At 46.4% G+C, this 25,173-nt stretch overlaps 1 protein-coding gene and 1 long non-coding RNA gene across 3 annotated transcripts in view; both read left to right on the forward strand.

Annotated features, from left to right (window-relative positions):
* PLEKHA2 (pleckstrin homology domain containing A2) overlaps positions 1-25,173 on the forward strand; it is a 97,244-nt gene that overhangs the window by 18,727 nt on the left and 53,344 nt on the right. For both annotated transcript variants that reach the window (XM_079955150.1, XM_079955149.1), the window contains exons 2-4: positions 19,033-19,196; positions 23,157-23,213; positions 24,747-24,795. In XM_079955150.1, the coding sequence (XP_079811276.1) occupies positions 19,056-19,196; positions 23,157-23,213; positions 24,747-24,795 (247 nt within the window). In that variant the 5' untranslated portion in view covers positions 19,033-19,055. The remainder of the gene's footprint in view (positions 1-19,032; positions 19,197-23,156; positions 23,214-24,746; positions 24,796-25,173) is intronic.
* The window catches only part of LOC307204043, a 63,980-nt gene continuing 56,149 nt past the window's right edge, over positions 17,343-25,173 (forward strand). The window contains exon 1 of the long non-coding RNA XR_013833486.1: positions 17,343-17,753. This is a non-coding gene — a long non-coding RNA (uncharacterized lncRNA). The remainder of the gene's footprint in view (positions 17,754-25,173) is intronic.

Genomic DNA, 25,173 nt, shown 5'->3' on the forward strand with positions numbered 1-25,173 from the left:
TGCCATGCTAATAATTTCCCTGGTTTATTCACATGTTCAAAATATTTTTGTTTCATTCTTTTAACCTTCTACTTAATTTCATAACTGATGATCATTGAATATTGTGTTTGTAATAATTTTATTGCTTGCTTCATGGATTCTTTATTTGGTTTACTTATTAATTCTCTTTCTTTTTTTAAAAAAATAATATTTATTAAAGTTTCAAAAAAGTTACAAGAATAAAAAAAGAAAAGAAAAAGAAACAAAAAATACAAAATACAAAAAAGTAAAAACAATTAAAAACAAATCAACCTTTCCATATCTTGACTTTCATTTACTTGTATCCCTGACCTCCTCACACCTCCCTTTTTTGTATTCTAGTTCAATTAGTTATTTCAGCAAATCCTTTCCAATTTTGCTTTTATCTTAATAATTTATCTTAATATATTATAACTTTACATTCTCACCTGTTAATAATCCATCTTTAAATACTCCTTTATAACATTACTGCTAAAACCACATAACTTCATTCCAACATCCTTCTAACATTCCTTAATTTTACAATATTTCTGTAGATAGTCTTTAAATTTCTTCCAATCTTCTTCTACCGACTCTTCTCCCTGGTCTCGGATTCTGCCAGTCATTTCCGCCAGCTCCATGTACTCCATCACCTTCATCTGCCATTCTTCCCGGGTGGGTAGATCTTGTGTCTTCCAATACTTTGCGATGAGTATTCTTGCTGCTGTTGTGGCATACATAAAAAAAGTTCTATCCTTCTTTAACACCAATTGCCGACCATGCCCAGGAGAAAGGCCTCTGGTTTCTTCAGGAAGGTATATTTAAATACCTTTTTCATTTCATTATAGATCATCTCCCAGAAAGCCTTAATCCTTGGGCACGTCCACCAAAGATGAAAGAATGTACATTCAGTCTCTTTACATTTCCAACATTTATTATCGGGCAAATGATATATTTTTGCGAGCTTGACTGGTGTCATGTACCACCTGTATATCATTGTCATAATATTCTCTCTTAAGGCATTACATGCCGTAAACTTCATACCTGTGGTCCATAACTGTTCCCAGTCAGCCAGCATAATGTTGTGTCCCACATCTTGTGCCCATTTTATCATAGCAGACTTCACCATTTCGTCCTGAGTGTTCCATTTCAACAGCAAGTTATACATTCTTGACAGAGTCTTAGTTTTGGGATCTGACAGTTCTGTTTCCAATTTTGATTTTTCCACCTGGAAGCCAATTTTCTTGTCCAATTTGTATGCCTCCATTTTTTGATAATAGTGAAGCCAATCTCGCACTTTGTTTCTTAGTTTTTCAAAGCTCTGCAATTTCAATTTATCTCCCTCTTGTTCCAAAATTTCCCAATATTTCGGCCATTTGGCCTCCATATTGAGCTTTTTCAGAGTCTTCACTTCCATCCGTGACAACCACCTTGGGGTTTTATTTTCAAGTAGGTCTTTATATCTTATCCAGACATTAAACAATGCTTTCCTAACAATATGGTTTTTAAATGCTTTATGTGCTTTGACCTTGTCATACCACAAATATGCATGCCAACCAAATACATTATTGAAACCTTCTAAGTCCAAAACTCGGAACAGGAACCTCTTTCAACTGAACTGAACAAATTGGAAAATTTGAGAAGGAGAATCATGTTGTGAAAGTGAAGAAAGGGGGAGCCGTAACCCTACAGATGAAAATGGTGAATTACAATTTGAGGCCTTACATGATGGCAACAAGGCCAACATGATGGAGATGGAAGCCTGGCCTGGTCTGGAAAATGAAAGATGGAGAGATCACCTTATGTGGAGATCAGATGACCTTTGGATTACAAATCTGAGCCAGGTGGAAGTTGGAGTTTCGGGGGCCTTTGGATTTGAAAGGAGCGTGAAACAAGATTTGGAATATCCTATAGGCCTTATTTTTAACCATGGAAGTTTGGCAGGAAGGAATATGATTACCGTTGGGTTGGAGCCTCCCCAAGATCTGGTTTTCAACACCAAAGACTATCAAAAAGACCGGCAGAGGGGACATGAAAGAGACTTAAGAGCCTCGGATTTAAGATCTCCAGGTTGATGGTTTTCCGAGATTGATGGATTTTTGCTGGGGGCCGAAATCGGGGAGGGGATCTGGTGGAGAAAGTTGGGAATTTAAAGTGTATATAATATAATTTGTTTCTTGTTGTTTTTTTTTTAATGAGAGATGGGAAAATCGTGGAATGGAATCTTTTTTGACCTTAGGGGAAACGTCTTAAGAATAAGTACAGATATATAGGTTTGGATGAGAGTTAAGATTGGATAAAGTAAAAGTGGATGGTTATTTGGTGAAAGAAAGAATGGAAAATTATAGTATAATAAGATAAGATATAAGGATAAAAATAAGATGAAGGATTTGTTGAAATATTTATATGAATTAGAATATAAAGAGGGGAATTATAGTATGTTAAGATAAATTATTGGGATTAAAACAAAGTTGGAAGGATTTGCTGGAATATCTAACTGAATTAGAATACAAAAATGGGAGGCGTGAGGAAGTCAAGGAAATAAGTGGATGTAAGTAAGTGAGTTAAAGGTTTGATTTGTTGTTGTTTTTTGTTTTTTTTCTCTTATCTTTTTTCGGTTTTTTGATGATGTCTTTTTTGTATGTGTATTGTTTCTTCTTTTTTTCATTTTTGATTGTTCTCTTTTTATTCCTTATTATTCCTTTTTTTTCTGTAACCTTTAAAATCTTAATAAAAATTTATTTAAAAAAAAGAAAAAGAGAACAGAAATCGTGCTCTGGCAGTGCGGCAGCAGCAGGAGGTCCCATTAGGTAAAGTGGTGCTTCAGGTTAAGAACAGTTTTAGGTTAAGAATGGACCTCCAGAATGAATTAAGTACTTAACCTGAGGTACCACTGTACTCTCAATCTGCTTTCCATTTTCCAGGTCATGGATCTCTTCACAAGTGTACCCCTTCTTTACATATATTGCTACTTCTCCTCCCTCCCTGTTTTGTCTGTTTCTTTTGAACAGGTTATACCCCTCAATCCCTACATTCCAGTCATGGGTCCCACCAGGTTTCAGTAATGCCTACCAGGTCATATTTGCCATCTTGTATTAAAAGTTTCAATTCGTCTTGCTTGTTTCCCATACTCTGTGCATTTGTGCACAGACAACTGAAACAGCAAGTTGTTCTATCCAGCTGCTTCCTTCTGGTAGTTTCTTGCCCTTTAGCAGGTTTCTGGAGCACCACCTCAGTTTCCTGTGCATCTAGGTGCAATGTTATCAGGTGTTCTTCTGTCATCTGTAATGTAATGTTGTTTCCCTCCCCCTCAGGATCTTGCGCAGGTGAACTTTCAGGATGCTCTCTGCATAAAGTGATTCCTGGGATGGGGGTGGGAATACTGTTGGGGCTGGGGCTGCTTTGCCAGTTGTAGGGCCCTGGCCAGAGCTGCCCTGTGTTGCTCCTGTCACCTTTTGTCCTCTTGCTGTTGCATGTGAAGCTGAGAAGAGTCTGGTGCCCATCGGGACTTCCGGGTTGGCGCCTCCGGCAATGGCTGAATTCCTCTGATCTGGAGGAATTCGCCTCGTGGAAATCTGGGTCTGGCCACCACGGCGAAGGCGGAGACCCACCAAAAATCACAGGCGGGTGAAGCCTGTGAACATGGGATTCGGCTGGCACCTTTTGCGCTTCCCCTACTTGCGGGGAAACCCGGTTTCAGGGATCCGGAGCGACGTGGGGTGAGCGGCGTGGTGCTTCGAATTGACTGCTTCTTCCACGGAGCGAAGCCGCATAGCTGTTGCCGGAGAGCGCTGACTTTTTCCTGTGGACAATTTGATCTTAAAGCAACTACCCGTGAGCAGAGCGGAGAATTGGATTTTTAAACATCTTAATTTGGTGTCGAAACGGGGAGGTCTAAAACAGGAAGTCCACCTTCCCCTTTTGTAAATAGATTGAAGCAATGAGGATGCAAGCTGAAGCCTCGGAAAGCCTACTGTAAAGGACTAAATTTCTATCGGTAAAAAATACTAAACCCCCCTTGGTGGCAGGAGAAGAGGGGGGAAAGTTTTGGACTGAGTATACCTGCAGGAGAGAGCGAGCAGAGTTAAAATACCACCGCTCCGATCCTGGAAACGGGCTGCCAACAGGACTGACGTGTTCTGGAATGCTTATTGATCATGATTAGAATGTTCACTGACAGTTAGTTAAATAAGGAATACATTGTTTCCACTGTCTCCGTCTGCGTTTAAAAAGGAGTAAAAGTAACAGAAAATTGAAACTAACTTTATTGTTTGAATTGAGTTTAAAAGGACTAATACAAATAGAAACTGTTTCCCTCTAGAGGAAGCCCTTGAAACTGTTACAAGAGTTGAGCTGGGGGAATTTCCAGCTAAAAGATAAAAAGCTGTGAGATTTTGGGGACCTTGAATCGGTTGAGAATGTCGACAGAAGAGGCCTTAGTGGTTTTATTATGTAAGATAAGTGACTCACTGGAACAGCTTCACAAAAAGGTGGATGTGGTAACTATCAAAATTGATAATTTGGGACAAAAAGTGAACACCAAGACAGACACTATTCAGAAATTGATACAGGAATCTACTTTGACATGGCAAACTGCGGAGAAGGCTAGGGAGAAAGTTACTGTCGTTGAACCTAAAGTAACACAATTGGAGAGAGAGAGAGTCCCAGCCTTACAGATGCAATTTGATGACCATAAGTTGATGCCTGCTATGATTGAATCTAAAGAAAATCAGATTTTGAGGATCAGAGCCCTACCTGAACTCGAGAAGGAAAGTTTGATAGATTTCCCCACACAGGAATTTGATGATTTTTGGGACCGGGACTTGGGTCAAGAAGAGATTAAAACTGTGAGGGCCTTTGTACTTGGAAGAGGAGGGAAAAAAGAGAAGAACAAAATAAGAGACCGTTGGAACTAACAGAAGAACTTAGAAGAACAACAGTTAAGAGTGGAAATTTTGAAAGACGTTTTGAAATACCTTTTGGATTTTAGATTTAACTACGGAGATTTGGTTGCCCTGTCGAGAAGGAATAAAATAACTTTAGGTGGGAGTTTCCCCGAGATTTACTCTTTAGCTTCAAAGGAAGGAAAATAAAAATAAGATCAGTGGAAGACAAAGTAAAGTTCATGTATAGATATGAAGAAGACTCTCAGAAGGGACTTGGAAAAGAGTTAAGAGCATCGGACTGAAGATCACCAGGTTGATGGACTATATGGAATTGGCGGATATGACTGGCAGAATCCGAGACCAGGGAGAAGAGTCGGTGGAAGAAGATTGGAAAAAGTTTAAAGACTATTTATAAAAATATTGTAAAATTAATGAGTGTTAGAAAAATGTTGGAAAGGAGTTATATGGCTTTAGTAGAGATGTTATAAGGAATTAAGTACAAATAGATTATTAGAGTATTAAAGGGAAAATAAGGTTAAAATATGTTAAGACAATTATATAGTAAAGGGAAAAAATAAGGTTAGAATACAGTGGTGCCTCGCAAGACGAAAAGAATCCGTTCCGCGAGTCTCTTCGTCTTGCAGTTTTTTCATCTTGCGAAGCAACCCTATTAGCAGCTTAGCGGATTAGCGCTATTAGCGGCTTAAACGGCTATTAGCGGCTTAGCGGCTTAGAAAAAGGGAGAAAAAAGCGAAAAAAATCGCAAGACTCGCAAGGCATTTTCGTCTTGCGAAGCAAGCCCATAGGGAAATTTGTCTTGCGAAGCGCCTCGAAAAACGGAAAACCCTTTAATCTAGCGGGTTTTTCGTCTTGTGAGGCATTCGGCTTGTGGGGCACCACTGTATGTTAAGATAAATTACAGGACAGAAAACAGAGGAAGATGGAAAGGAATTGCTGAAACAATTAATAGAGGTGGAATACAAAAAGGGAGGTGTGAGGAGGTCGCTGAAATAAGTGAATGAAAGATAAGATACTGAAATTGGTTGATGTGTTTTAAATTGTTTTTGTTTTGTTTTGTTAATTTAATATTATGGTGTTGGTGTTGTGTGGTGTTTTTGTTTTTGTATTGTATTGTTTTGTTTTGTTTAACTCTTTCTTTTGTAGTCTTTAAAATGTTAATAAATATTATTTATTTTTTAAAAAAGAGTCTGGTGCCCATCAGGGGCATAGGCAGTAATTTTAACTCTTGCTGGTTGTGTCTGTCAGAGTGTGACCACATCCTTCCTTTCTTGTGCATGTTTATCATATCAACACTTTTTATAAAAAAAAAAACCTTTTTATTTATAGCTTTTTAGTTCTGCCTTCAAAAAATGGAGGCTATCAGATTTCTTTTCTTTTCTGTTTAAGCAAGCATTCTGTCTCCATGGTTGCAAATGCCCTTGGGATACCCCAATTGCGATTCTGGCTGTATGGCAGCTGCTCTTGGTCAAAGTCCCTGATAAATATCAGCATTGCTAAGTGAGAAGGGATCTTGCCAGCTTGGAGGAGACACCAGTCAGGACGCTCCCACAAGAGGCAGTGACAGCCATCAACTCTGATAGCTTTAAAAGAGCATTAGACAAATTCACAGAGAAGGATGTCAATGACTTCCAGCCATAACAGTTATGTATTACCTCCTCTGTTGGAGACGGTAAGCCTCTGAAAGCAAGTTTTGGAGAAATACAAGTGGGCAAAGTGCTGCTGTGCTCAAGTCCTGCTTCTGGGCTTCCCTTGGGCATCTGATTGACCCCTGAAAGAACAGGATGTTGGATGGCCCTTTGGCTTGACCCTCCGGGCTCTTCTTAGAGTCTTAAGTTCTAAGCTAGATACACGTTGTTGTTGCCCGTCTCAAGATCAGAGTTCTCCCAACCAAATATTGCGGGTGGCGAAGTCTAATAAGGATAGAAACTTACCTTCTACACAACCCTGTTCTACATTCAATGGATTATATACGTTGCTGTGATGAAATATGGGGCTACTTGTGTGTAAGCGCTTGCACTCTCAGAGTTTTGTAATCAGTTTCAAAACTGTCCCTCTCCGCGCAGCCATCGGTGCATGGCTGCCTTAATTGCTGGCAGAATCCGTCAGTGGGCGTTTCTGGAATTTCTTCCAACATAAGAGTTCTTTGACAGAAACTCTACGCCTAGATTCTCTACGTGACAGCTTCCTGCGCAAAGTGGGCATCCCAAGGGGAGCTCCTGAGCTCTCCCCGCTGTTCTCACTGGAAGCGTCTCGGAGCCGTTCCTCCGACTCTGTTTCCGCTGAAACTCTCCCTCTCCCCCTGCTGGTTCCCTCCTCAGCATCCGAGGGTCTCCTAGCATCCTGGAGCCCCTCCACCACTTGGAGCTCCGATGGCAGTTCCCTGGCATCCACCTCCCCTCCAGGACCCCCCTCACCCCCCGTTCTCCCCCTTTCTCTGGGTGGTGAGGCTGGGAACCCCCGGAAGGAATCTTCCCCATCTTCGGATGACTCGAAAACTGCTCTCCACCTACTACTATCCCTTCTTCCCGAATAATCTTCCCCATCTGATTCTTCTTCCTCTTCCTGTCCTGATTCCGGGAACCCCTCAAACTCCTCTTCCTCGTCTGTGGTGCCGAATTGCTCCTCCCAGAACCTAGCTACGGGCTGGGGCCTCCTTGGGAACCGGCGGTGAAACTCTCCTACAATAAACTCATCCTGGACGGTTTCTGCGGGTACCCAAGCATTCTCGGACTGGTTCCCCTTCCCATGCCACTAAGTACTCCACCTGTTTACCCTTCCACCGAGAGTCAAGTATTTCTGCTACATGACTGCTGCGCTCCCTCTCTTCTACTTGTGGTGCTGCAGGAACTTCACCTTCTCTTCCCCGAAATTCCCGCCCTTCCCTGTGTGGTGACAGTAATGACCTATGAAATACTGGATGTAGTTTCATGTTGTCTGGCAGCCTGAGCCTGAAGGCCACCAGATTGACCTGCTGTGTAACTTCGAAGGGTCCCAGTCGTCTTGGCCTTAATTTCTTGCAACCTCCCTTGAAAGGTAACCCTTGTGTTGACAACCACACCCGGTCCCCCACCCTTATAGTCTCTCCTTCCCTTCTGCTCCTATCTGCCTGCCTCTTGTATTCTTCCTTAGCCCTATCTAAATTCAATTTCAGCTGTTGATGTATTGCTTCCATTTCTTCCACAAAATGTTCCGCCGCCGGTACGCTCCATCTGTCCTCCCCTTCCCCTGGAAAGGCCCTAGGGTGACACCCATAATTGGCCATGAATGGACTCATGCCTGTGGACACATTTTCTGCGTTATTGTAGGCAAACTCGGCCAGGGCTAATTTCTCTACCCAGTCATTCTCTTGGTCATTTACATAACACCTCAGATATTGTTGCAAGATACTGTTTGCCCTTTCTGCCTGCCCATTGGTTTCTGGGTGCCTGGCGGTCAAGAAATTGACCTCCACGTGCAGTAGGCTCATGAGCTTCCTCCAGAACCGGGACGTAAATTGTTTTCCTCTGTCAGAGACTACCCTCAAGGGGGCGTCATGCAACCTAAAAATGTGTTTTACAAACAATCTGGCGGTTTCTTCCGCCGTCACCGCATGTGAGCAAGCTATAAAGTGGCACATCTTGGTTAACAAGTCCACTACTACCACGACCGCCGTTTCCCCCTTGGATTTGGGAAAATCCGTCATAAAATCGATGGACACTGCCTGCCATGGCCGTTCTGGTGTGGGTAATGGTTCCAGCAACCCAGCCAGTGCCGCCCTCTCCCCTTTGGCTCTCTGGCAGCGGTCGCACCCCCTTATATATTCTCGTACATCTTCCCTCACCTTTGGCCACCAGCACTGCCTGGTGACTAACAACATCGTCTTGTGTTGCCCAAAGTGCCCAGCGGTGGGGCTGTCATGCAGTTGTTTGAGTACCCTACTCCTCAATTCCCCCTCTGGTATGTACAAAGCCCCCTTGTAGTACAGTGCCCCGTTTCTTTCCTCAACCCCCCCCCGGGGTTCTCCCCTGCTCTCCGGAGCTCTCTGAGCTTATTTTGGGCGTATTCATCGCTCTCAGTCCCCTCTAGTTCTCGTTGTCCCACCAATGCTGCTCCACACACCCAGTGGTCCTCGGGTATCACATGTCTTTCTTCCGGCGCTCCCTCCCCCTCCATATATTCTGGTTTCCGGGAGAGAGTGTCCGCCCTTACGTTTTCTTCCCCTGCTACGTAGCGAATCTCAAAATGGAACTTGGAAAACTCCTGTGCCCATCGCACTTGTCTCTGGTTCAATACCCTGGCCGTTCTCCAATACTCCAGGTTTTTATGGTCGGTGCACACCTGGACCTTGTGTTGCGCTCCTATTAGTAGATGTCGCCAACGTCGAAATGCTTCATAAATGGCTAGCAGTTCCCTGTCGTACACCGTGTAATTCCTTTCGGACTTATTCAACTTCCGCGAGAAGAAGGCACATGGCCTCCAGTCTGAGGGATCCTTTCCCGGCTGGAGCAGCACCGCCCCTACCGCTCGGTCTGATGCATCGGTCTCCACCCTCATTGGTTTCTGCAGATCCACGTGCAAGAGCTGTTCTTCCGAAGAGAACACCTTCTTTAGGCGGTCAAACGCTTGCTGCGCCTCTTCCGTCCACACAAATTTCTTCTTACTGCTGAGGCAATCGGTGATGGGTGCCGTTAAATGTGCAAAGTTTTTGATGAACTTCCGATAGAAATTTCCAAACCCCAGGAATCTCTGCACGTCCTTCCTGGTTCGAGGTGTCTTCCATTCCAGTACCGCCTGTACTTTGCTCGGATCCATTGATAACCCCTGGTCTGACAAACGGTACCCCAGGAATTCCACCTCTCTTGTATGGAACTGGCACTTCTCCAGTTTGACCCATAGCTGGTTTGCTTGTAACCTGCTTAGTAGTTCCCGGACATCTCTGACATGCTGCTCCTCGTCCTCTGAGTAGACCAGCACATCGTCTAAGAAGGCTACACAGTTCTTGTACAGCAAGGGTCCTAGAACATGATGCATGAAGGATTGAAAGCATGCTGAGCCCCCTTGTAATCCAAAGGGCATAACGAGATACTTGAAGGCTCCCAGTGGGGTGAACATGGTGGTTTTCCATTCATCCCCTTCCCTCATTCGTATCAGGTTGTACGCCCCCCTTAGGTCCAGCTTGGTAAAAATCTTTCCCTTCCTAACTCTGGTCAAAATGTCTTCCATTCTGGGCATGGGAAAGGCTACTGGTTCCGACACTGAGTTGACGGCCCTGAAGTCCACTACAAGCCTGGGCTTATTAGTGTCTTTTTTGTCCACAAAAAACACTGGACTGCCCCCCACCGCTCTCGACTCCCTTATGAAACCTCTCTTTAGGTTTTTGTCTATGAATTCCCTTAACTCCTGCATCTCTCTGTCCGACATGGCGTACAGTTTGCCCACTGGTAGCTGGGCTCCCGGGAGTAGGTTGATTTGACAGTCAAAGGGTCTATGAGGGGGTAGTCTATCTGCTTCCTTCTCACTGAAGACGTCACTCAGGTCGGCGTATTGCCGTGGTATTTCTCCCTTTCCCCCCACCTCCATCCCTGCCAAACTTGCCATGGCCAACCCAGGGTTTCCTCTTCCCTTGCAGTGTCCAAGCAATGAGCTGACCCGAAAGACACCGTCCGCTGGTGCCATCCCACTAGTGGGTCATGTAGCGCCAGCCAGCTCATTCCCAAAATGATGGGAGGTCCCGCTAGTGTGGCTACATGAAATGCAATGACTTCCACGTGCCTTGCCACCCTCATTGTCATAGGCACCATCTGTTGGGTTACTTCTCCTCCCAGTAGTTCCCTCCCATCAGTCGTAGTGACCTGCAAAGGACGACTTAAGGGCAGCGTCTGTATCTGGTGCTCTGATGCAAATTCCTTACTCATGAAATTGCAAGAGCTGCCTGAGTCTAACAAGGCTTTGATCGTGAGTGGATGTCCATTGGGTAGCTCTAGCACCACCTCTATGGTGAGGGATGCTCGGGGGGGTTCAGGCTTGGGCACATTCACTGCTCCTTGGCCTGGCTGCTGTGCCCTATCGCTGGCAGCCAGGCGTTGGCTTTTACCTGCTCCTTCGCCCCCTCCTCCTCACTCCCAACAGCCCCCACCATTCCTTGCCACGCCTTCCTTTGAGGGCAGACCCTGGCAAAATGTCCTGGCTGTTGGCAGAGGAAGCACTTTTTGGCGCTCTTTCCCTCCTTCCGCCCTTCGTTAAAATTCGAAGTTCCCCGCGCGCGTGCGCCTCCAATTTCCATCGGTTCCACTGGCTGAGAAGGTTGCTCTGGCATCTCAGGAATGCGGAAATCATTCCAATGCTCTCCTCTCCCTTCCCGCTTCTCCAGAGCCCTCGCCTCTTGGCGCGCACCAATCGTAAGCGCCGCTTTGGTCAGCTGATCCATGGACTCCGGACGGGGCGCGCGGGAAAGTTCATCTTTCACCGCTGGGGCTAGGCCTTCAAACAACATTTGTATCGGGTCCGAAGCCAGATCCCAACCCAGTTTGTGTATGAGCATGGTAAATTGCGCCCAATACTCTCGGACTGATTGATTTCCCTGTTTGCACGCCATCAACTGCCTGCGTACCACGCCCTGTTCAATCCGGCTGGAAAACATCAAGTCCATCGCGATAAAGAATTTCCTCAAGTCTTTCAAGGCGTCATTATTTGATGCCATCAGGGGTCGAACCCAGTCTCTACCCCCCCCTCGAGGTGTCCAATCACAAAAGCCACTCTCGCCTCCTCATCAGCAAAGTCATCATACTGCAGGTTCAGGGCATACTGCATCTCTGTCTTAAAGGCTTGGTAGTTCCTTGGGTCCCCCCCGAATTTCTGCACCAACCCCGGTACCTTCCTTGCAATGGGGGTAGGTTTCCCCTGTGCATCCTGAGCTCTCCTTTCATCGAGCCGCGCCGTTAGCAGAGCCAGCTGGCATTCCAAATCTCTGTTTTTCTCCTCCAGAGTTGGTCCACCTCCAGCTCCTCCTGCTCCTCCGGCGCCGGTTGGGTTGCTCATGATGCCTTCCTTCGCACAAGTAGCGTCAGGGACTGACGGATTGCTGTGATGAAATATGGGGCTACTTGTGTGTAAGCGCTTGCACTCTCAGAGTTTTGTAATCAGTTTCAAAACTGTCCCTCTCCACGCAGCCATCGGTGCATGGCTGCCTTAATCGCTGGCAGAATCCGTCAGTGGGCGTTTCCGGAATTTCTTCCAACATAAGAGTTCTTTGACAGAAACTCTACGCCTAGATTCTCTACGTGACAGCTTCCTGCGCAAAGTGGGCGTCCCAAGGGGAGCTCCTGAGCTCTCCCCGCTGTTCTCACTGGAAGCATCTCGGAGCCGTTCCTCCGACTCTGTTTCCGCTGAAACTCTCCCTCTCCCCCTGCTGGTTCCCTCCTCAGCATCTGAGGGTCTCCTAGCATCCTGGAGCCCCTCCACCACTTGGAGCTCCGATGGCAGTTCCCTGACAGTTGCCTTTTTTCTTTTGTTGTTTATTTTACTGCATAGTGTGGTTGGGTCGGGTTTTTAGTTTTTTATTGTTTAGTTTTGAGGTTTTTTTGTTTGTGGGGAGAAGGCATGTAGGGGAGTGGGAGAGAAATAGTAGAGATGTGAAAATGTATATAGCTGGGGTGGAGAAAGTAGATAGGAATAAGTTCTCTCTCTCTCTCATATAGTGCATAATGAAAGCATGCAGTCCCCTCCCTCAGCAGGCCAACCAGCTTGGCCCCAGGACCTTATGCACATGTGCATCTGATATCAGCACACGCGGCCCCAGCGGGAAAAAATGTGGGTGCCTAGCCCCTTCTTGGGGAAAGTTGTGGGGCCTGGGGCACCCAGCCCCCTCCCCCAGTGCCTATGTCCCTCAGGAAATGGTGACGGCCACCGGCTTGGATGACTTTGAAAGGGGGTTAGACTAATTAATGGAGGGCAAGGCTGCCAATAGCTGCTAATCATGATGCTTGTATATGACCTCCTGTATCAGACATGGTAAGCCTCTGAGTGCCAGTCACTGGGAACAGGAGCGGGAGAGAGCTGTGCTCCTCATGTCTTGCTAGTGGCCATGAGTCGCAACGCCAGCATGGTGTAGTGGTTAAGAGCGATGGACTCATAATCTGGTGAACCGAGTTCGCGTCTCCGCTCCTCCACATGCAGCTGCTGCGTGACCTTGGGCTAGTCACACTTCTTTGAAGTCTCTCAGCCTCACTCACCTCACAGAGTGTTTGTTGTGGGGGAGGAAGGGAAAGGAGATTGTGAGCCGCTTTGAGACTCCTTAAGGGGAGTGAAACGCGGGGTATCAAGTCCAAACTCTTCTTCTTTTTCTCTTCTTCACGTGCCAGAATGCCTCCCTCTCTTGCACTTCTGCTGCCCAGTGCAGGTGCTTTCCCCACTTTATGGGCAACCAGCTGGCTCTGAAGATGGGCACAAGGCCCACCTAGCTATGTCCGCTGTCCTTTTTGAGGAGGAAGAAGCAGCACCTGAGGCAGCCATCTTCCTGTGCCTGATGGTGCAGCCGGCCCTGGCAGAAGGGGAGAGAATTCTCATGTGCGCTCAATAATTTTCTCCCACAATCCTCTGTCAGCCCATGAAGGTCCATAGGAACCACACTGGGTAGTTTGGCCAGAGAATTCGAAAACTGTCTCACCAGGGTAGAAATTCCATGTCGCATTGTTTGGGAAAGCAAATGTGACAAATTCACAGTTGCCCTGAACTTTGTGGTGACTTCATAATAAGCTCTTCAAAGTTTCCCTTTAGCAGGGGAATTCTTTGTGACTTTGCTTTGGGACTTGCCCTCCAATCACAGTGAGTGAGGAAGGAAATCGGAGAGGAAGATGCTGTCTTGGGTTGGGACAGGGTCTGAAAGCTAAGCAGGCAGAGCAGAGACTATTCCTCTTTTTCTAGTATAGTTGTTGGAAGAAGCCCATGTCACTAGGCCTAGGGTCTGCTTGATGCCCATGGAAATAAATCGTGTTTGTGAATATCTACCTACCTGGTCATCTGTGGTGAATAAGAATATGAGACTTTTCAAAGCATTGGTGTGGCTGAGAGACTAGGGTAAAGGTCAAGAACCCCTGGACAGTTAAGTCCAGTTAAAAGCTCATCTTGCTTCAGTCTGAGGGAGCCAGCATTTGCCCGCAGACAGCTTTCCGGGTCATGTGGCCAGCATGATTAAACTGATTCTGGAGCAACAAAACACCATTATGAGTGCCGTAGGGCACGAAAATGCCATTTACCTTCCCGCCACAGCAGTACCTATTTATCTACTTGCACTAGTGTGCTTCCGAACTACTAGATTGCCAGGAGCTGGGACAAAGCAACACCCCATTGTGCAAATTCGAATTCGGGGGGACACACGGGTGGCGCTGTGGTGTAAATCACTGAGCCCCTTGGGCTTGCCAATTGAAAGGTTGGCATGGCTGAGAGACTAAAGCTCTGTGGGGTGCCTTGCCATGAATTGAATTTCCCTAGATGATCTAAGTGAGCTTATAGACTGACCCAAGATGTTTCGGGGCTGGCAGCAGAAAAACCAGGCATCATTCCTCACACTAATGAGCATGAGACATAATCCATTGGGAAGTCCTTCTTTGAAATTCACAGGAGGTATGCATGGTTCTGTAAGTGGAATATGCGTCTGGTTCTCCTCCATCACAATATTTAATACATGGCATTTAAAAACCCAGTCAATTAATCAGATTCTGTTGTACAGTCAGAGGCTTGTAAAAAAACAAAATAATACAATTTCTAACATAACATGAGTTAAAATATATAGTACATATATAAAATAAGAAGGAGAAAAACAACCCAAACTGCACTTAAACAGACAAATCCTTTTATGAATCTTTGCAGCAGAAAAGATAAATTTAGCAACAGTTTCCATTTACTGTTTTTGTATGGATTTGCCAATAAGTAAGTCAGCCCTTCCTGGGTGTTTTAGTAAGACAGAAGTAAATAATCACTTATACATACAAAAATAATACATAGGGTTTCTCTTGCTCATCCCACAAGGGCAAAAAAAAGTAAAAGGGGAAGATGTGTGGGTTATAAATTTGAAATAATTTGGTTGCTCTAATGGTGTTGCTCTTATTTATGGCTCTAAATGTGTATTTATATGCTGTGTTCAAGGGCATCCAGGTAGTTTACAACCAAAATACTAAAAAAAATTTAAAAAAAGGAAAATGATATCTCTTAGGCATTCCTTGGAATAGACTCCTCCTCTTGTAATATAAACCAATTTATAAACCATTTTCCTGCTTATATTTTGGGTTGGCTATAAGATTGCAGCTCTGGTTGTGTTTTCTAGCATAAGGCCGACCCTATCATTGGAGTGTGGGATGGGTGCCTCAGGCAGTTGATTCAGAGAGTGACAGGGAGAGGTGCTTGTGAGATATTCTGCCTCAGGTGCCTTGGTTTGAAGAGGGGAATGTCATGTCAGGCAGCACTATGTCTTGTGTTGGCCCTGCTCCTGCACAAACCTTGAAGTGGTCAAGAGCTGAGCAAGAGCACACTCAAGGAAGTGTGTGTAGGAAAAGTTACCAATGTGCCCATAAGCCAGATCCACCTGCCTTCTGTTAGGCAGCCAAAATGTGCCATCCTTCAGATGCTACTTCTTCAACTGCTGCACACAATGACAAACACTTTCACCTGCTACGCAGTTCTTAATGAGAAGGCATTTCCAGATGAATCAGCAGCAGTCAAAATCATATATAAGCAAACTCATTTCAGCAGGTTGGAATAGCCAATCCTTTAAGGCAGTGGTTTTCAACCAGTGTACCGTGGCAGCCTTGAATGATGGTCAGAGGTGCCATGGGCAACACTGGCCTCTGTCCGTCTTTCTTTCTTTCTTTCTTTCTTTCTTTCTTTCTTTCTTTCTTTCTTTCTTTCTTTACCTCCCTCCTCTGATGTCCTCTCACGTCTCCCTCCCAAAGGCTTGCACAGCTGTTTGTTGCAGCAGACCTGGCTATAAGCTCTGCAGGTGAATGGTGCCTCTAGGAGGCCCCTCTCTTTGGGGTGGGGGGGCAGACCCGCTGAAAGAGGCGGTCATTAAACCACTTCTTAAAAAAACATCTTTAGACCTGGCCATTATGGCCAACTATCGCCCAGTCTCAAATCTTCCATTCTTGGACAAGGTGATTGAGTGGGTGGTTGCTGAACAACTTCAAGCACACCTGGAGGATGCGGACCATTTGGATCCCTTCCAGTTGGGATTCAGGCCTCACCATGGGACTGAAACTGCCTTGGTTGCGCTGGTCGATGATCTCCGGCAGGCTAGGGACAAAGGTGAGAGCTGCTTCCTAGTTCTGCTGAATCTCTCAGCGGCCTTTGACACCATCAACCATAATATCCTTCTGGACCGTCTAGAGGGGCTGGGAGCTGGGAGCACTCCTTTCTCCTGGGCCGTGTCCAGAAAGTGGTGTTGGGGGATGAGTGTTCAGACCCCTGGGCTCTCACTTGTGGGGTGCCTCAGGGTTCTGTCCTCTCCCCCATGCTTTTTAATATCTATATGAAGCCACTGGGAGAGATCATCAGGGGGGTTGGGCTGGGTGTTCATCAGATGATACCCAGCTCTACCTCTCTTTTAAATCAGAACCAGTGAAGGCGGTGAAGGTCCTGTGTGAGTGCCTGGAGGCGGTTGGAGGATGGATGGCGGCTAACAGATTGAGGTTGAATCCTGACAAGACAGAAGTACTGTTTTTGGGGGACATGGGACTCCCTGGTCCTGAATGGGGTAACTGGGCCCCTGAAGGACCAGGTGCACAGCCTGGGAGTCATTTTGGACTCACAGCTGTCCATGGAGGCACAGGTCAATTCTGTGCCCAGGGAGGCTGTCTACCAGCTCCATCTGGTACGCAGGCTGAGACCCTACCTGCCCGCGGACTGTCTTGCCAGAGTGGTGCATGCTCTAGTTATCTCCCACTTGGACTACTGCAATGCACTCTATGTGGGGCTACCTTTGAAGGTGACCCGGAAACTGCAATTAATCCAGAATGCGGCAGCTAGATTGGTGACTGGGAGTGGCTGCCGGGACCACATAACACAGGTCCTGAGAGATCTGCATTGGCTCCCAGTACGTTTCTGAGCACAATTCAAAGTGTTGGTGCTGACCTTTAAAACCCTAAATGGCCTCGGTCCTGTATACCTGAAGGAGCGTCTCCACCCGCATTATTCAGCCCGGACACTGAGATCCAGCACCGAGGGCCTTCTGGCGGTTCCCTCATTGCAAGAAGTGAGGTTACAGGGAACCAGACAGAGGGCCTTCTCGGTAGTAGCGCCCGCCCTGTGGAACGCCCTCCCTTCAGATGTAGAATCATAGAATAGAATCATAGAATCATAGAATCATATAATAGAATCATAGAGTTGGAAGAGACCACAAGGGCCATCGAATCCAACTCCCTGCCAAAAGCAGGAAACACCATCAGAGCACTCCTGACATATGGTTGTCAAGCCTCTGCTTAAAGACCTCCAAAGAAGGAGACTCCACCACACTCCTTGGCAGCAAATTCCACTGTCAAACAGCTCTTACTGTCAGGAAGTTCTTCCTAATGTTTAGGTGGAATCTTCTTTCTTGTAGTTTGGATCCATTGCTCCGTGTCCGCTTCTCTGGAGCAGCAGAAAGCAACCTTTCTCCCTCCTCTATGTGACATCCTTTTATATATTTGAACATGGCTATCATATCACCCCTTAACCTCCTCTTCTCCAGGCTAAACATGCCCAGCTCCCTTAGCCGTTCCTCATAAGGCATCGTTTCCAGGCCTTTGACCATTTTGGTTGCCCTCCTCTGGACACGTTCCAGTTTGTCCATGTCCTTCTTGAACTGTGGTGCCCAGAACTGGACACAGTACTCCAGGTGAGGTCTGACCAGAGCAGAATACAGTGGCACTATTACTTCCCTTGATCTAGATGCAATACTCCTATTGATGCAGCCCAGAATTGCATTGGCTTTTTTAGCTGCCGCGTCACACTGTTGGCTCATGTCAAGTTTGTGGTCAACCAAGACTCCTAGATCCTTTTCACATGTACTGCTCTCAAGCCAGGTGTCACCCATCTTGTATTTGTGCCTCTCATTTTTTTTTGCCCAAGTGCAATACTTTACATTTCTCCCTGTTAAAATTCATCTTGTTTGTTTTGGTCCAGTTCTCTAATCTGTCAAGGTTGTTTTGAAGTGTGATCCTGTTCTCTGGGGTGTTAGCCACCCCTCCCAGTTTGGTGTCATCTGCAAATTTGATCAGGATGCCCTTGAGTCCATCATCCAAGTCGTTGATAAAGATGTTGAATAAGACAGAACCCTGTGGCACCCCACTAGTCACTCTTCTCCAGGATGAAGAGGAACCATTGATGAGCACCCTTTGGGTTCGGTCAGTCAGCCAGTTACAAATCCACTGAGTGGTAGCATAGTCAAGTCCGCATTTTACCAGCTTCTTTACAAGAATATCATGGGGCACCTTGTCATGTGAAGGAAATAAGCAGCTATCTTCTCTTTAAAAGACATCTGAAGGCAGCCCTGTTTAGGGAAGTTTTTAATATTTAATGCTGTATTGTTTTTAACACTTGATCGGAAGCCGCCCAGAGTGCCTGGGGAAACTCATCCAGATGGGTGGGGTATAAATAATAAATTATTATTATTATTATTATTATTATTATTATTATTATTGAAAAGGGGTGAGGGGCTGCCGGCTCTGCAGGCAGGGGGGGAAACATAACTGGGCTCCTGAGCCCCATTGGAAAGCTGCAGAAAGAATGTAGTTGGTCAAGGGAGCCAGGGACTCAAAAAGGTTGAAAACCTCTGCTTTAAGGTCATTTTAGAAACAGCACATCCCACTTAAGGAAATTCCACAGGCCACCACTAAAAAGGCCCTGTCCTTTGTGGCTTCTGGAATGATATTATTTGAATAGTGGACACTTAAGTGGGGCCTCTTCTGACCAGTCTTGGAGCCCAGGAAAGTTCACACAGTGCTCTGTCAAATAATGATGTCAGCAGCACTGACCAGCATGGGCGGGTTTTGTCACTCAACTGAGTCATGAGATGTAGAGACCTCTGTAGCATGAATAAGAAAGGGTGGTGGGGCATTGTACAGGGCACCTATGCTTACAAAAGGCCTGGTTCACATCTCTCTGTATCTGTGCTTCACAGGGTGATGCTAGAAGGAGCCCGGAATGCCTTATGTGGATCGTCAGAACCGAATCTGTGGGTTCCTGGACATTGAGGACAATGAGTCCTGTGGGAAGTTCCTGCGAAGATATTTCATCCTGGATACCCAGGCCAATAGCCTTCTGTGGTACATGGACAATCCCCAGGTAATGCCTGTCCTCAGAAGTAGACACCAGTGGCCCACCTGAAAGCAGCAGCCTTTCTGTGACATTCTTCAGGTCCTTTGTAGAGTCCCCCCTCCCCCAGTCCTGTTAGATTTATATAGAAATCATGTGATAAAAAGAAGAAGCACATTCCAGTGTCTCAGTGCCCCGTTTGGTAAAGCAACTGAGATGGATGTTGAGGTGCTACTTCTTTATCACTGAGACTCAGCCCAAACTGGACTCAATGTTAATTGTATGAAAGCAGTTGATGTGCATGTGTAAGGATTTAAATACCGACCATTGGGTCTGGAATGTGTGCAGCATGCAAAAGCTGTTGTTTGCTCCCTTGTGCTTATCCAAGGCACCATTTCCTTGGAATGAAGGACAGTGGGAACTGGGATAGAATCATAGAATCATAGAGTTGGAAGAGACAACAAGGGCCATCGAGTCCAACCCCCTGCCAAGCAGGAAACACCATCAGGGCCAAACTCTTGCATCCAACTCTCCCAGACACAACGCCTGGCCTGTTGTTTCTCATCCATATAACGTTGTGACATCCTGTCAGGTGAGGTGGGAAAGGGCCCATCCATTTGTATCTATGGCAACAGGGCAACCTCTTTGAATATGGTAAATAGCATACTGAAGTGGCCAGCCAAAGTCATTGCCTTGACAAAGGAACCAATTTGGCTGGTTCAGTAACCTCTTCCACTAAGTTCTAAGCAGGCTTGGGAAGGGCCCAAGATATAATCCAGACTGACCTCCTTCCCCACAAACTGTGACTGTATAAATCTCTGAACTATATTTAAGTCAGGCTGCTGTGGCCCTTGCAGTACAGCAGGATGAGCACCACCAGTGGAGGTGAGCTGTTAAATGTTTTCTCCCATTAATTTCCATGAATGGTCAGGGATGGTGGGACAATAGTAGTCCAACATGTCTGGAGGGCACCAGGTTGGAGAAAGCTGTGCTGCACATTCTTGATTCACATGTACACATTTCAGTGGGCGCCAAATAAAGACCTACCTCTTTTGCCCAGGATTTTGTGGGGTAGTAATCTCCATGGGATGTTTGACTGCTGCTACCGTGATGACCTATGGGTGGTCTTCTATCCTCACCCACTCTTGGTTCTGCTGAACTTGGTTGTATTTTAATGTTATGGAAATTGTTTTATGTTTTTTTATTGTCCTACAACCTGCCCTGTGATCACACGATGAGGGGTGGGCAAAATAATATTACTGACAATGGAGCTTAAGCTGCTCATGAGATGTGATCCTGGCACCTCGTAGCCTCAGGCTGCTTGGCTCTTATTGGAGTGATGCTGCAGGTCTCCCCGCTTTCTGGTTCTGCCAGTTATGTGGGCAGATTTCTATCATGGGCATGTGTGGAGAAGGTGGGTTGGACTCGATGATGTTTCAGATAATTTCCAGTGTGAGGCTAAGAACCTAAGAGTATAGGAAGAGCCTGCTGCATCTGGCCAGTGGCTCATCCCGTCTACCCTCCTGTTCTCAAAGTGGCTGACCAGATGCCTGTGAAAAATCCACAAGCAGGATTTGAGCACAAGATCCCTCTCGCTCCTGTGCTTTCCAGCGACTAGAATTCAGAAGCATTGTAAAACATAGCTCCATGAATTTGTCTAATCCTCTTTTAAAGCCATGCAAGTTGATGGCCATCACTGTATCCTTTGGGAGCAAGTTCCATCGTTTAACCATATGCTATTGAAAGGACTTTCTTTTTTCTGTCCAGAATTGTCTAATATTCAGCTTCATTGGAAGTCCATGTGTTCTAGTTTTATGAGCATGTCCCCATTGCAGCAGGTCCTGGTGGCTCCCTTTTGCAGTGTGGGCCCCTGGCAGATGCCTGACCATGCCACCGCTTAATGCCAGCCCTGCTGTCCATTGCTATAGCTGCAAAGAGGGTCCTATGCTAGAGCAGTTGCTTGGGCAGCAGGGAGATGTTTCTCTGTTGATGGGGCGGGGGCAGAAAGCCAGGCTTCTCATATTTATAGCAGGGCTGGCCAATCCAAAGGCTCAGTTCAAGCTGTCAGTCAGCATAGTTGATGTTTTGCACCTCTGCTCCTTTCCATTCTCCTAAGGCCACAGCACTTACCTTCTATGGTAACTCAGACCCAGCTCCTGTCTCACACTCCAGAACACCAGACAGAACCCTGCAAACAGGATCTCAAGTCTGGATGGTCCCACCAGACATCAAAATAGACACTCACACACAGCAGCTCTTGTGAAGCTCAGCTTCATGAGCTCAAAGAGGAAATCTGACCCAGCGGTTTGCTGTGACTCATATCATGCCTTGAACTGTCTGAGCATCTTTGCAAGGAAGCCACAACAAAATGTCTTGTCTGGGAAACCCCCCCTGGACAACTGGACTTTGCAAGCTGAGAACTGAACAAAGTCAGTTTAGAAGCTGGTATGGGATCTGCACCCCTTCCTTTGCACTCATCCATTTGAAGTAACTACCACAGATTTTATTCAGTATCTATCCATTTAGTATTTTAAAAGGAACAGTAGAACAAGGGCTCAGTGTGCTATAACACACGTGGGCAGAAGATTTAGGCAAGAACAGTTGTCCATGAACAGTTGATGGGATTGTCCTCATGGGCTCTGTTCAGCCATGAAACATAATGTGTGATGCTTGGCCAGGTATTTTCTCTTGGCCTGGTGCTCAGCAAATTTACAGATGACACCAAACTGGGAGGGGTAGCTAATGCTGCAAAAAACAGAATCAGAATTCAAAATGACATTAACAGATTGGAGAACTGGGCCTAGGCTAATAAAAATAATCTCAATAGGGACAAATGTAAGGTTCTGCACTTAGGCAGGAAGAACCAGGTGCACAAATACAGGTGAAACTCGGAAAATTAGAATATAATGGAAAAGTTCATTTATTTCAGTAATTCAACTTAAAAGGTGAAACTAATATATGAGATAGACTCATGACATGCAAAGCGAGATATGTCAAGCCTTTATTTGCTATAATTGTGATGATCATGGCGTACAGTTGATGAAAACCCCAAATTAACAATCTCAGAAAATTAGAATATTAAATGAAATCAGCAAAACAAGGACTGCAAATAGAGCAATATTGGACCTCTGAGAAGTAGAAGCATGCATATGTATTCAGTACTTGGTTTGGGCCCCTTTTGCATCAATTACTCCCTCAATGCTGCGTGGCATGGATGCTATCAGCCTGTGGCACTGCTGAGGTGTTATGGAAGACCAGGATGCTTCAATAGCAGCCTTCAGCTCTTCTGCATTGCTTGGTCTCATATCTTTCATCTTTCTCTTGGCAATACCCCATAGATTCTCTATGGGGTTCAGGTCAGGTGAGTTTGCTGGCCAATCAAGCACAGTAATCCCATGGGCATTGAACCAGGTTTTGGTACTTTTGGCAGTGTGGGCAGGTGCCAAAGTCCTGCTGGAAAATGAAGTCAGCATCCCCATAAAGCTCGTCTGCACTCCAAAATCTCCTGGTAGACGGCTGCGTTGACCCTGGACTTAATGAAGCACAGTGGACCAACACCAGCTGATGACATGGCTCCCCAAATCAACACAGACTGTGGAAACTTCACACTGGACTTCAAGCATCTGGCATTATGTGCCTCCCCATTGTTTCTCCAGACTCTGGCTCCTTGGTTTCCAAATGAGATGCAAAAGCTGCTCTCATCAGAAAAGAGATTTGGGCAGCCATACTCCAGGGCAGGCAGGCAGTGGGCCAGATCCTCCACAGCTGCCTTCTCCAACATGGTGCCTTCCAGTTGTCTCCATCTCTCATCAGCCCCAGCCAGCATGGCCAGGGGTTAGGGGTTTAGAGGACGCTAGGCTGCTTGAAGAAGGCTACTCATGTCACTCAATTTTAGCATCCTTGCCATTGATCATCACTAATTCTAAATAAGCAATCTGGGGGTTGGTTGTTCATTGCCACTTGACTTATTGACTTCTTAACCAATTTCAGAACTTGGCTGTGGGGGCCAAAGCAGTGGGATCTTTGCAGCTGACCTACATCTCGAAGGTAAGAACAAGGTGGAGATACGATTGGCAGGAACCTGGCAGAGCCTATTGCTCCTCCCCACTCTTCTAGCCCTCAAGGTTTTGTTGCTATTGTTTTAAGCCCACCAGTTCTGTGCTTATAACTATGGGTGCACTTACTCTTATAACTATTTGAGCTTGTGACAGCATGGGCAAAATCTGGTTGGATTTGGTTTGGTTGGATGGGCTATTTTCAGATCCCTGGTCAAGGATGGCACCATTCCTGCATTCTTTATATTGGTTTGCATGCCCCAGTGCTGCTGAGTAGGCATTCAGCTGCAATAGCATTGTATCCATAGCTGGACACAAAATGCCACCACTTCCACTGGGGACAAACCTGTTTCTCATTGCCCAGCATAACCCAGTGATTCACAAATCCTCAGTTGAGGAAAGTATAATTTCTCAGGGGAAAGAGGAAGCCTTTGCCTAATGTGGAGGAAGAAGGCAGAACTATGATGCTGCTGCTGGGGCAGAGAGCAACCCAGGGGTCAGGGGGCCAATTGCAAAGTGTTCCATTTCTAAAATGTTAGCTTTACCCACTTATTAACAGCCAAGTTTCTAGTCCACAGGCGGGGGCAATTGTGACCCTCCAACTGTTGTTGGAGCCTAACTCCCCACAGCCCCCGCCAGCATGGCCGGTGCTCAGGGATTATGGCAGTTGTTGCCCTACATCAGGAGGGGCGCAGTCTTCCCCATTCATTCCTGTTCTGGTCCTTTGGCTGCAGAGCCGTGTGTTGCTGTCAGTGAACACTCACTTAAGTACAGGGCCGTCTTAAGTATATCCGGCGTCGTGCTGCAAAGATCCTCCGGCAGCCACCCCCACCCCCCACCCCCGTTTCCCAGAGTTGCCAACCTTTTTACGGCGCTGCCAGCTGGGGCTGGAGGAGGTGGGCAGAGGCTGCAGGGTGGCTCCTCTGGCAGGGAAGAGGCAAAGGCTCCGGGTGTGCTGCTGTTTCAGCAAGGAGGGCGAGGGTGGCAAGTGGATGCTGGGATGTGCCGCGCCCATCCTCTGCCTCTTCCCTGGCACCCTCCAGAACTTGGCGCCCTAGCACCCCACGCCACTTGCCTCTATGGGCAAGACGCCCCTGGTTAAGTATCCTGGACCTGTGACAAAGGCTGCCCCTTGCCTGGATGGGGGATGCAGAGGAACCTCTGTTTTTGATATGGCTGGAATGTAGCCTGCTATGCAAAGGAAGAAGTCACAGCTGTTGACCCACCCAGTTTTGCCTCTGGCCATGCCCACCATCAGCATGCAGCCACCAAAGATTTGTCTGCAAGGGAATGTGGCCCTTGGCCTTGCAAAAGATTTCCCCTCCTTTAAATGCTGCATGGTAGGAAAGGCTTCACCTGCTCAATCCTGCCTGCCTTAACTGTGCTGAGAAAGGTTTAGGATGCTGAGTGTTTGCCTGCTATGCTAAAGGCACCCTGGAAAAAACCTTTGCAACTTACCCAATAACTAGGACAAAATTACTCAGGGCTGTGTAATCAGCTGTCTCACCTCCCTTTTTCCTTGCAGGTCAGTGTGGCTCCCCCCAAACAAAAGCCAAAAACACCCCTCTGCTTTGGTAAGTAGAAGGCATTCCAGGGAAGTGGGGAAGGGAAAGGGCTGGTTCACACATGCATGTAAGTCTTCAAAGCACAGTACACTTGAAAACAAGCAGCTGCACTTGGCAACACTTAATGTTACCTGTGGCTTTTTAACCTTTACGACTTATGTTTATGTACACAAGTCATCACTCAATGTCACTTTCAGCCATCAATTAGGGGACGCTGACGCATAAGTTGTCCATCAAAGAGAAGATGGACACCAGTGATTCTGTAATATGGTTATTTAGTTCAAGTCTCCCCAAAAGGGCTCTAATTTCATTTCGTGGTTGCAGAGGAAAGCTAACACTATGCCAGTTAGATGGCGTTGGCTGAATGTTGGGCTGCATTCAGACTTT

This window comes from Podarcis cretensis (genome assembly GCF_951804945.1).
Source record: "Podarcis cretensis genome assembly, chromosome: 15".
In the NCBI taxonomy this organism is placed as follows: Eukaryota; Metazoa; Chordata; class Lepidosauria; order Squamata; family Lacertidae; genus Podarcis; species Podarcis cretensis.